This window comes from Dipodomys ordii, unplaced genomic scaffold (genome assembly GCF_000151885.1).
Source record: "Dipodomys ordii isolate 6190 unplaced genomic scaffold, Dord_2.0 Scaffold97, whole genome shotgun sequence".
NCBI classification, from domain to species: domain Eukaryota; kingdom Metazoa; phylum Chordata; class Mammalia; order Rodentia; family Heteromyidae; genus Dipodomys; species Dipodomys ordii.
Window position 1 is genome coordinate 5,082,700 of NW_012267313.1, and position 12,290 is coordinate 5,094,989.

The following is a 12,290-nucleotide window of genomic DNA, read 5'->3' on the forward strand; positions in this document are numbered from 1 at the left end:
TTCTTTAAAAATATTTCAGTATTGCAGGTGTGGTGACTCATAACCTATAATCTCAGCTACTCAAACATAAGAGGAGTGTAGTTTGAAGTCAGTCCAGGAAAACTTAGCAAGATCCTATTTTATTTTTTTAAATCAGACATGGTGCCACATCTATCATTCCAACTACTCAGGAACCTGAAGTAGGAGGATCAATGTCTGAGGCCAGTCTGGGTAAAAGTACAAATACAAGACTTACTCAAACTAAAGCAAAAAGTGTGGAGTACATAGCTCAAGCAGTAGAATGCTTGCCTAGCCAGAAGGAAGCCCTGGTTTCCCCTCCCCCCTCTCTCTCTCACACACACACAATGATGAAAGAGAGGGAGGAAGGAAGGGAGGTAGTTTCTGGACACTATAGTTATGCTTATATTTTAGTCCCTTTCTTTAAGTTTAACAACTGCCTTATTTATATCAAACTTAAGACACAATGAGGAAAGCCAGGCACTCAGGCTCATGCTAGCTATTCAGGAAGCTGAGATCTGACGTCTGTAGTTCAAAGCCAGCCTGAGCAGAAATGTTCATGAGACTCTTAGCTCCAATAAGAGTCTCTGACCTAAGCATATAATTTTAAATATCATTGGTATCCTGCAAATTGAATCCTTCACATTCTCTTTCCAGCCTCCTCATTCTTCCTCCCACATCATTCCCTTTGTACTAGAGCAACCTCTGCCATTGCTTACAAGGCTGAGCCAGTGTTACCTCCATGTTAGGCCATTCCGTAGTCCACCCAAGATGATCTGGCCCCAGTGTCACCTCCTACATGATACAGGTTGGGTCATTTTCTCTTATGGAATTGACCAGTCTTGTGTAAATAAATGCTTCTTCAGAGCATTCATGACCTGTTACTTATTTTTTACCATGTGTTTCTACTGAAGTGCAAGTTCCTAAATGCAGGCTCACAGTGCTTCTCACAGGTACACATAAGTAGAGGGTGCTCAGTGGTTGTGCAAGGAAAGATGGGAGCATGGAAAGGAAGGAAGGAAGGAATGAACGAACTAAGGAAGGAGAAAAGAAGGGAAGGAAGGATGGAAGGAAAGAAGGACAGAAAGAAGGAAGGAAAAGAAAGGAGGGAGGGAAGGAAGGAAAGGAAAAGAGGGAGAAAAGGAAGGAAGGAATTGTATTGCACTAATTGATAAGCTTATTTAGTATTGAAAATTTCAATTTGAGAATGAGACGGTCTAAATTATTTTGTTTTTCCAACTGAACAATGGTTCATTTCTTACATGTGTACCTTCTTTTTCCCAAGAAAAGGGATGAGTGGATTAAGCTTCCTGATTTCTAGTCAGAGAACTACCAATTTCTATCACTATGGCTCTATAATCTTAATTTATGTAATCTCTCGGGTCTCATTGTTACAAAGAAAGAATAACAGTTTACCATAGTCTTCTGTGAAAAACAAATGAGAGGTTTCTGAAAATGCTTGGGAAAGTATGAAGTGTTATCTAAATAAACAGAAGGAACTGTTCCTGTTATTGCTGTAGTGACCTGCCATTATGGGAACTTTTCCAGCCTGGGGTTCCTCTTAACCTGGGGTACTTTAAAGGGACAAAGTGACACCCACAACTTATGATTTATTTTACTACACTGGATTTTTGGCAACATTTATTCTGCTCATCAATCTTGGTGAATATTACCTTCAGAACAGGAAAGCAACCTTTATTGCTATTTGAATCCATTTCTAACTCAGAATCTCAGCCTATAAAGAAAAGTGTCTATTATCACAAGCAGATGTGTTGGCCAAATAAGTGGAGTTAATTGCAGCTAGTCATACTTTTAAGTTATGTGTAAGACTCTTGAAATAGATGGTGTTGATTACCTGCATGTAATAATTGTAAGATTTAGGTAGTGCTTTTTTTTCCAGCCTCTTTGTTTTTCAAAGGAGTAAAAGGTATGCTTATTTGAAAGCTTGTGCTTGTGACATAAAATTTCTTTGTCAGAAAATATCTATGTCTTCTTTGTCATAAAAGTAAGTTTTCAGGGCTGGGAGGTGGCTCAGTGGTAGAGTTCTTGCCTTGCCTGCATGAGGCCCTGGGTTAGATTCCTCAGCATCACCTAAGCGGAAAAAAATGGAAGTGGCTCTGTAGCTCAAGTGGTAGAGCGCTAGCCTTGAGCTGAAGAGCTGAGGGACAATGCTCAGGCACAGAGTTCAGGCCCCATGACCGACCAAAAAACAAAACAAAAAAAGAGTAAGTTTTCAGTCATCACCATACTTTTGTGCTATTCCTGTGGACCTGACCTGCACTTGTGGTAGGAATTTCTACTTCTTTTCTGCAGTTCAAAAAACTTATCACTACTTGGAATTGCCTACTTCTTATCAGTTTTACACAAAATGACTCAGAGTAGCCTTATGCAGCCATTCAGGGCCAAGGAGAATCCTCATATTCCAACATGAAAAAATATAGTGGCTAAAATTCAGAGATGGAACTACCAGCTTCTGTAAAATAGAGATCAATTTATGATATGGAGAAGCACAGGGATTCCAAAAAAGAACCACCATGAGCACAGCACCCTCTGAAATATTTCAGCAACATAGTGATTAGGATCACTTGTCAGAGTGCTTCTTACCAATTCAGTCAGTACTCTGAGCATAAAGGAATGGATGATATGCTTAATCTACCAAAAGGGAGTAGTAATACCACTTACCCGGTACTTTATGGTAAATATTTTTATACTGAACACAGCAGAAAAATAGGATTCATAAGAAAGAAACCAAGAAGTAGGCTTGCAGCTGTGAGTGATTACAATACCACAGTTGAGATGAGTCTCAAAAACAGAGGAACTGAGAAGTTATCTTTCTACTCAGCCTCTGCCAATTGTGAAGAATGACAAGTCACGAGTCCATTTGCAGGCAAAATTAGCTACTCATCACTGGAAAGACATTCTTCTCATTTGTATTTTTAAGTTGAGGTCAATTCACACACAGTGAAAGTTATTCTTTCTCATGTTTATTTCTGTGAATTTTAATCAATGCAGGGAGTCATCATGGAACCACACCCCAAACAAGAACAGTTCCAACACCCTCCAAAATTCTCTCTTGTCCTTCCTGTTACCCTACCTCCTAGAACCACGTGGTTACTTGTAGTCTAGTTGTGCCAAATGTTATATGTACAGCCACATGTTATGTTACCCTTTCAGTCTGGCTACTTTCACATAAGATAATCTATTTTAAATTCACCTGTGTTGTTGCATGTGTCAGGACTTTATTATTTTGCATGGAGTACTGTGCCATTGCATTGTAGCTTCATGCTTTATTCACCAGTTGAAGTGGTTTCAAATTTGAGGTGATTATGAATAAGGCTATCACCAACACACTCGTGTGTGTTTTTGGTGAGCATGAATGTTTTCATTTTACCTATTTTCCAATCTAGCTTGAACTGACATTGCTGGATTGCATGGTAAGAAGATGGTCCTCTTTAATTAGAATTTTTCAAATTGTTTTCATAAAATAGCTATGCTCTTTTTGCTCTTCTTTAAGCCAATGGATTCATATATTGTCAGTAACATCTAGTGTTAGGTATCTTTTTTTTTTTTTGATAGCCATTCTAGTGGACTTTACTTGGCCTTTTCCTAATTACTTATGCTGAGTATATTTTAACATATGTATTAGGTATCCATATGCCCTTTTGAAGTAAAACTTCCATTATTTTGTCCATTTACAAATTTTGGTTCTTGGTTTTTGTATTCAACTGTAAATGTTCTTTTTGTATCTGATTACAAATTATTTGATGGATATGTTTTGCAAGTATTTTCTCCCACTCTGGGGATTTGCCTTTTATGTTCTTAACAGTAACTTTAAAAGAGCAAAAATTATATACATTTAAGCTCCTTCCAAGCCTCAGAAGGTTTTTTTATTGTTATTGTAAAGGTGATGTACAGAGGGGTTATATGTAATGAGTACATTTCTTTTTGAACAGTGTCATCCCTTCCCTCTCTTTCTCTCAGTTAAAAGTGTTATATTTTGATGAATCCAATTAATCATGTTTTGTAGTATGTGCTTTAGATGCCCTGTTTAAGACATTCAAAGTCACTAAGAAGTTCTTGAATGTTTTCTTATTTTCAGCACTTGTATTCATTTATTTTTCATATTTAAGATGTGAGATAGGAAATTGAAAAAGTATTGTCTATGTACAAAGAACAATACCCAGGGGTTCGGGAGACACTGCACAGTACAAATTGGATTGGAATGTGTGCAAAGTGGAAACTTTGTAATGTTCTTGCTCATTATACATTATATTGTATGAAGATTTTCTTTGTTTCCTTTTGTGTGTGTGTGTCAGTCATGGGGCTTGAACAACGGGCCTGAGTGCTGTCATTGAGCTCTTTGGCTCAAGGCTAGCACCCTATTACTTGAACCACAGCTTCACTCCTGATTTTCTAGTACTTACTTGGAGATAAATGTCTCATGGACTTTCCTGCATGGCTCATAAAAACAACAACTGTTTTGTTAAATTGCAACTTCTTTTTTTTTCCCAGCCCCATAAAAATTGCAACTTCTTGATATAACAACTTAAAGATAAAAAGAACACTCCCAAAATAACAACGTTAAGGTTAGTTGGTTTTATTTTTAAGCAAGATAGCAAGTAAACTAAGTAAACCATGTGTTTTTATTTGTTTGTTGTTGTTCTTGTTGTTTTTCTGCCAGTTCAACTCAGGGCCTGGATACTGTCCCTGAGCTTTTTTTGCTCAAGACTAGTGCTCTACCACTTTGAGATACAGATCCACTTTGTGTTTTCTGGTGATTAGTTGGAGATGAGTATCTCATGGACTTTCTTGCTTGGACTGGCTTCTAACTGCAATCTTCAGATCTCAGCCACCAGCACTCGGCAAGAAAGGGTATTTTTGATCAAGAGTTTGATACTTCTGTGGAAATAATTTGTGTATTCTTTCTCTGGAATCAAAAGGAAGTTATGTGCATTGCAGCAGCATGCTGAGCTGCCTTGGCTGTTTTCCAGGCTTCAGTGAATGGAGATATTCATCTCTTACCTTCCACGGTCCCTGTGGAAGATAGATAACTTCACTCAAATCAGTGGGAGAAAATACAGAATAACTTTAATCTTAAAATGCCTCTTTTAGTGAAATTAAATTAAATCTGCTAAAAATGGAAATATAAGATGTTCTGACCGAGTAAAGGAATACAGGCTTCTTGGATTGTTGCATTCTTGCTAGGCTCTGTGATAAGCCTCTCAAAGGCTTTCTTCAGGCTATGTTAATAGCCTGAGGATAGTTACAGAAACTACAAGGAAAGACTCAAGTCCAGATATATCTGGAAGACTCCTTTGTGAATTTGTCTCATTTTCATTGGTTGATTAGAAAATTCATTACTGTAGGTAGTTACTATTTTTCCCTTTGTGGTCAGAAATGTATTCTTGTCTGGGTTTATCAATCAGAGTCAATGTAGTTTTCTCACATGGATATTTTAATTACTCTGTAATTCTTTGACTTTGCTTTTGCTTATTTGTTTTGCTGATGTGCAGGATGGCTAGAATTTGCTGTACTAATTCAGGATGGTCTTGAACTCAGCCTCCTGAGCACTCAGAATACAGATGTGTGACAGTGTCACTGTCTCACTGCTTTTGCCTTAAACGTAATATTAAATTTAAATTTCTGACCATGTGTGCTATTTTTATAATAAAATAGTATCACTCAAAAATATTGTGACTGCTTTCAAAGATTTTTAATCAACAATTTACTAGACTAACATATTTATTTATTTATTTTTTGGTCAGCCGTGGGGCTTGAACGCTGGGCCTGGGCGCTGTCTCTCAGCTCTTAAGCTCAAGGCAAGTGCTCTACCACTTGAGCTACAGCGCCACTTCCGGTTTTCTGGTGGTTTATTGGAGATAGGAGTCTCACGGTCGGGCTGGCTTTGAACCTTGATCCTCAGATCTCAGCCTCCTGAGTAGCTAGGATTACAGGCGTGAGCCACCAGCACCTGGCAAGACTAACATATTTATTATGATGATGTATAAACTACACTGTACTATTAGAGAAGATTATTAAGGAGCCTAGGATAGAATTTCTGTTCTCAAGACTGTGTTACCAGAATGGGTACTGGATCACTAAGTGTTGAATAAATTAATAAGTTACTCCCATAATTTGTAAAGGAATTAAGGAAAAAAAGTCATTACAAAATTATTTTTTTTGTTGCTGTATCTCTGTAGACTGAAAGAATTCTAGGCATTTAGTAGATCCTAGAGACATACTTTGAGTGCATGAAGAAATAACCTGCAGGTTAGTGTTATTGGAATCCACTGGCAGCTTAGGACTTCTTACTGGTCCAGTCATGGAAGGCTTCATGGAATAGGTGAGATTTTAATTAGTGAGGCAAGGAGTAGGACTGTCTATGGATAGAGAATAGTGTAGAGGTTCCTAGAGATATGTTGGAAGCTGACTAGAAGTAAAGTAGTAGTGAGTTGATAGGACATTTTGGAGAGTCTTAAAAGACAAGCTTGTTTTCCTGTATTTTAGAGTATTTTAGAAAAATACATTTAGAGATATTTTATAAGATGCATGGAAGAGGAAGAAATTGTGAAGTGCTTCTTGACAGGCTTAGTAATTAAGTGGGCGGATAAAGGACAGGAAAGTGTCAAAGATGCTAACATCTTGGTTTAAGTTTGATTGATTTAGATAATAGTAAAAACATAAGCAAACATAGGACAATCTAAAGAGAAAAATTAGCATTTTGTGGGATTTTTTAATGTTTAAAGTAATAGGGACACTTATGTGTACTGATAGAAATTAACAAGGCACATAATATTAGATCTGAGAGTAATCTTAGAGATTGAGTTATTAATTAGATTAAAATATAATCTTATTATAATCTTATTATCTTATCAGTGAGAAAGTGGACGAGGTTCTGAAGTGGACTTAAGAACAACTTTACTAACATAGGCACTGAGCATGAGTAGGAGGACAAATGGAGCGACATTTACAGTATTCAAATGGTTTTATAGAACCCTTTCACTTACTGCCTAATTTTCTATTTTCTTTTTTTTGTCAGTTGTGGGGCTTGAGCTCTGGGCCTGGGTTTTGTCCCTGAGCTCTTTTTTTTTTTTGGGTCCGGTCATGGGGCCTGAACTCTGGGCCTGGGCGCTGTCCCTCAGCTCTTCAGCTCAAGGCTAGCGCTCTACCACTTGAGCCACAGCGCCACTTCCGGCTTTTTTGCTTATGTGGTGCTGAGGAATCGAACCCAGGGCCTCTGGCATGCAAGGAATGCGCTCTACCACTGAGCCATCTTCCCAGCCCCTCCCTGAGCTCTTTTGCTCAAGGTAAACATTCTACCACTTTGAGCCACAACACCACTTCCTGTTTTCTAATTGGAGATGAGTCTTATATAGACTTTGCTGCCCAGGCTGGGTTTGAACCAGGATCCTCAGATCTCAGTAGCTAGGATTATGTTCATGTGCTACCAGTGCCCAGCTAATTTTCTATATGTTATATGAATAAACAATAAATAGGTAGGTCAGGTAATGCCTTAGGAGTTATTATGTCCATAGTATAAACACTACGCTCTAAGATTGAGATAAAATCCTTCAAATACTTGACACTGATTTTATTCATACTTATTAGTAAAAACAATTTGATCTTGTACCCCAAAGTGATCATAGAAATGAACTGTATTCATTCGTAACACCTTGACATATTTATGTTTAGTAAATTCTATATAATTATCACTGAGTAGTAGATCACTCAACTCTGAACATATTTTACACTTCAAATGTTCTATTTCAGAGTGATGGTCTGGGTCTTGGGGGCTGTATTACCATATTTTCAGGGAAAGCAGTTGCTAAGACTCCCCACTGTTAATATCTCTAGCTAGGCCTTAACCCATCCTCTCTTCTGTTTGGTATGGTCCTAGGAAGCATGTTATAAGCAGAACTGTTTCTGAGTATGTGTTCTGGACAAATAATCGGGCTCTAAAGGAAGGTTCTGGCTACTTGTCACTTTTGCATGCCTTCAATCCCTATTTAACGTGAGGATAGAAATAATATCTATCTTCCATAGTACATTTCTGATCTGCCTGTTCCAGACCTGATGAGTGTGAAGTGTGATAATGGCCTTTCCTTATGAAGCCCACGGGTAGTCTTCTAGCAATGAGCTGATCTTAATATGTGCATTCTGATGACTTCTTTGCTTCCAACTATCTTCCTTCCTAGACCCATGGCTTAGTGGAGGGAGTAGTGTGCAGAAGGAGCTCTCTTTTCCTATCAGAAAAAGGAGATAAGTTAGAGACTGTATAGCATGAAAACAGATAGGAATTAGGTTTTTTTCAATAATAGGAAAGATAGTATTCTATCTTTAACCTGGATTATCACTGGAGGGATGTCAATAACAAAATGACCTTATGATAGAGACATCTGAGAGTTTACCCTTAAAATCCTCACTGCTTTGAAGAATTTCCTGCTTCTTTATCTGTAGTGCTAGCACTGAGATTAACATCAGTTTTACAAGCTCATTTTAAGCCAGTTGTTAGCAATAGTTTACTGCCTTTGACTTAAAAGGAGTGCTGAGAGTTTAGTAAAAACCTGTAGGCCAAACATTTTAAAATGAGTGATGCTAAGTAATGAAATAATGTGAGAAATCTTGATCTCCTGATAGCTGGAGGAAAAGCAGTTGCAGACCAACATGGTGAATTCCCATGGCTAAGGCTCTTGGGCACAGTAGTAATGAGCAATAAAAAAGAGAATTAAAAACTCCACCTAGAAATGGGAAACATCTAGCATTGCTAAGTAAAGCATTTCTAGATAGGAACTAATGAACTGCTTTTCAACTGGAAGTCTCCAGGAATAGGAAAGTTCCAGCTTCTGCAAATATTACATGAAAAAGCAACCCGCTATTCTTGGACTTATAGATCTAATTTACAGATTGAAGGACACTTGCTCTTCTAATAACTGAACTAGCTGGCCCCTGCATGCCGAGTTGCTATGGTGATATGAGCTCAGTGACTTCTCTTCTCTCTTGTGGAATGTAGGTGAAAAGAACGGAAGGGACCCGGATGATGCTGAACTAGTAAGACTCAGTAAGAGGCTGGTGGAGAATGCGGTGCTCAAGGCTGTCCAGCAGTATCTGGAAGAAACACAGAACAAAAAGCAGCCTGGGGAAGGGAGCTCTGTGAAAACAGAAGAGGCTGATCGGAATGGTTGCGACCAAGATAACAACAAGAAATGAGACTGGAACTCTGTCCCCACTGTTCCATAGGAAAAAAAAAATCTTTGCCCCTCTGCTAAGTCTTGGGACTGACTTGCCCTGTGCTGTTTAAGTGTCTCTTGTCCAATCCCTGGAGATTGCCTGACACTTACACAGTTAATATGTTTGCACTGCTGAAGCATAACAGAAGACAAGTGAGTGCTGGGACTAGCAGAGGAAATTAATTTCTGAAAGAAGAATGACCCACGTGTTACTTGCTTTCCACCTTGCACAAGGGACAGGAATGAATTTGAGTTATGCCTCCTGGATTCAGAGGCTGTGGGACGGGTCTTGCCACCAATGGAATACTGCCATTTATATTGCTTGAGGCATCTGACTGCTTTTTATCTAAACCCAAACTCACACATCATTATCAAGTGCTAAATTTAAAGTCATCACTGTTGAAATGATCATGTGTACAATTAGTCTATAAATATGTCATGTTTGTTCTCAATGTACTGTTGCTCCGTGGTGATCTTTCTTCACGGTAAATTATGTTTTATGTAAATGATATATTTTTGGCAAAATGTGATCTTTTCTATAAAAGGTGGGCAACATTTTCAAGGTTTTTTTAACCTTATTTTGATAAGTGAATATGTCATATTAAATGTTTTTCATTGATATTTGTACTTTAAATGTATTATAATTTTTTTTCTTAGGCAAGAAACCTTTTGGAATCCAAGACTTACTTAATGAAGTTTTGCATCGAGAAAGGATGAGTCTGAAGTCCAAAGTGAAACAGATAAAGGAACTTTTATTAAAGCCTGAAATTCAGGCCAAAATTAGAAGGGAGCTTTTGGAAGAAAGACTTATAAATGAAAGTAATCAAGCAAATAATGTTGATTTTATCGCAGCTTTGATATAAGCTCTATATTGCTATTACGGTAAGATAGTTTATGAAATCTTTTTAGCTTATTCAATAGCTCTTTGGTAAATCCAAAGTGTCCTGATAGTTTCTATATAATAGTGAACCAGCTTTTGGTAAGGAGTTAATTTCTTGCTAAAGAAAACTGATTTTGCCCTATTATTTTTTTGAGCTAAACTTATGTTTTAGAATGTTTATTTCTATACTATTGAGTCATTTTTTAGCAATGACTTTTTAATTAGCTGTTGTGATGTTCTTTGGGGCTTTGCAGATAAAAATACAGACTGTGAAAAAAATCTCTTAAAGAAAAAACCAACAACAGTATTTTAAAGGTCACATGCCTCCTGATCATTGTTAACCCACAGAAGCATTGTCCAGGTGTATCTACATCTAGTGATATAGAATTTAATGAGAATTTGAATGTTTGTTGAGTTGGTATTAGTATATGAATGAATATTATAAATTAAGAATTGTAATCACTGGTTAAGAATGTTTTATATCCACCTGTATTATTTTTCACTGATCAAATTGCAGTATGTTTTATCATTTTTTAACAGTTTTTTTTCTAGTTTCCTGAAGATAAGCCACGGGTCTTACTATACCCCTTGTAATTTGAATTTGTTTGCACTGATTCATTTTTAAAGAGCATTCTTGAAAAATTTCTCCTTGTGTGATGATTATTGGTACCAGCTTTTTCTATAGTCATTGAAAAATTGCTGCTACCAATAGATCACAATGAAGGGGAGAAATGATTAGAGATCAAATATGTAATCATTTCACATATAAAATCCAGTTGGCTTATGGATTTTAGCTATTTTTTCACTGAGTAAATTATACTACATTTATTTATAAATGAGTTTATGCATTTTCATGCCTCTTAATAAACATATTGTTTTCCCTTGTTGCCTTTCCTCTTCTTTTTTTCCCTCCTGGAATTTGTTGATCCATGTTGTTCTTCTGAAGTCAGGAGCAGGATCTCTGAGTGTTTCTTTAGTTTTATGGGCCTGACTTTATGGTAAGAGAGCACAGTTGTCAAAGCATCATTAACTTTAGAATTTAAATCATTTCAAATAGGTCAGCTTCATACACATACAAAAATAACAATCCTGATACCACCTATAAAAATTTTCCTTGTTTTGACCTCCAGATTTTCTAATTGGACAAAAGGGATCTGCTGTGATATTTCTACCTGTACATAATATGCTTCAATCAAATTCACCTTCTCTATTGGTCTTTCTTACCCCTTCTTGTATCACAACTTTTGTTTTTACAGTTTTAGTGAGTACCATTTCAACACACACACACACACACACACACACACACACACACACACACACACACACACACACACGGACATATTCACCCCAATTCCTCTATACTTTCTCCCTCCTCGGTCTTCCCAAACTTTCTTCTATTATCTTTAAAGGTCTTGTGCTTGAATTCTTGAATTCTGACTTTTAGGTAGAATTCATCTTAAAAATAAGCTCAGTGTACTTTATGATAATAGTTTCCAAGGTCTTCCACAAATCTGATAGGACCAAACAAGATAAATTCCTAGATTCTTTCATTCCCAGCAAAATGAATATTAGAGAAATTCCCTCCAAGTAAGTGATAGAAGTTATCTCCTTTCTCTCCTGGGTCACTGTGCTGGGGATAAGGTTCATTTAGAAGGTAATCTGCGAGCTCCTCAAAGCAGACACTATGATCATATGCAATGTAAAATGCTCAGAACTGCTTATTTTTCTCCATTTAAATGATCTGGGCAATTTGGAATGATTTAAACATTGAAACTGCAATATTTATGCCTCCACATTTCCCACTATTAGTCACTTATTGGAAGGCCAAGAACTTGTTATAGCGTTAAAGCTAGGACCAAATAAATGAGGAACTGAGCAACAAAACTGAGAAATGGATTCCTTGTTTCTAGTAAGCCTATGTTGCTTTTGCTTTAATGCTTTAAATTGTTTGAGAACTACTTTCATGAAATGCTGTATTGCATCCCTTGACTCATAGAGAAGTGACAGTCCTGTTTGTAGTCCTGCCATCTTTAGCAGCTATATGACATCTGCAGGTCTTGTGCTTTATTAACTATATTTCAGATTGACACAACACACTAGTTTACTACGTACAGTGCCTGCCCCAAACCACTCAGACACAACATCTCCATGACGCTTTTGAACCATAGGCCACTCTAATTTCTTTC

General features: G+C 37.2%; 1 protein-coding gene across 3 annotated transcripts in view; it reads left to right on the forward strand.

Moving 5' to 3' along the window:
* The window catches only part of Akap7 (A kinase (PRKA) anchor protein 7), a 125,513-nt gene extending 114,534 nt beyond the window's left edge, over positions 1-10,979 (forward strand). For 2 of the 3 annotated variants that reach the window (XM_013026916.1, XM_013026915.1), the window contains exon 8: positions 9,008-9,843. In XM_013026916.1, coding sequence (XP_012882370.1) covers positions 9,008-9,204 — 197 coding nt within the window. In that variant the 3' untranslated portion in view covers positions 9,205-9,843. Of the gene's footprint in view, positions 1-9,007; positions 9,844-9,881 lie in introns of those variants that run through there. The other variant, XM_013026913.1, reaches the window with a different exon arrangement.
* The last annotated feature ends 1,311 nt before the right edge of the window (positions 10,980-12,290 follow it).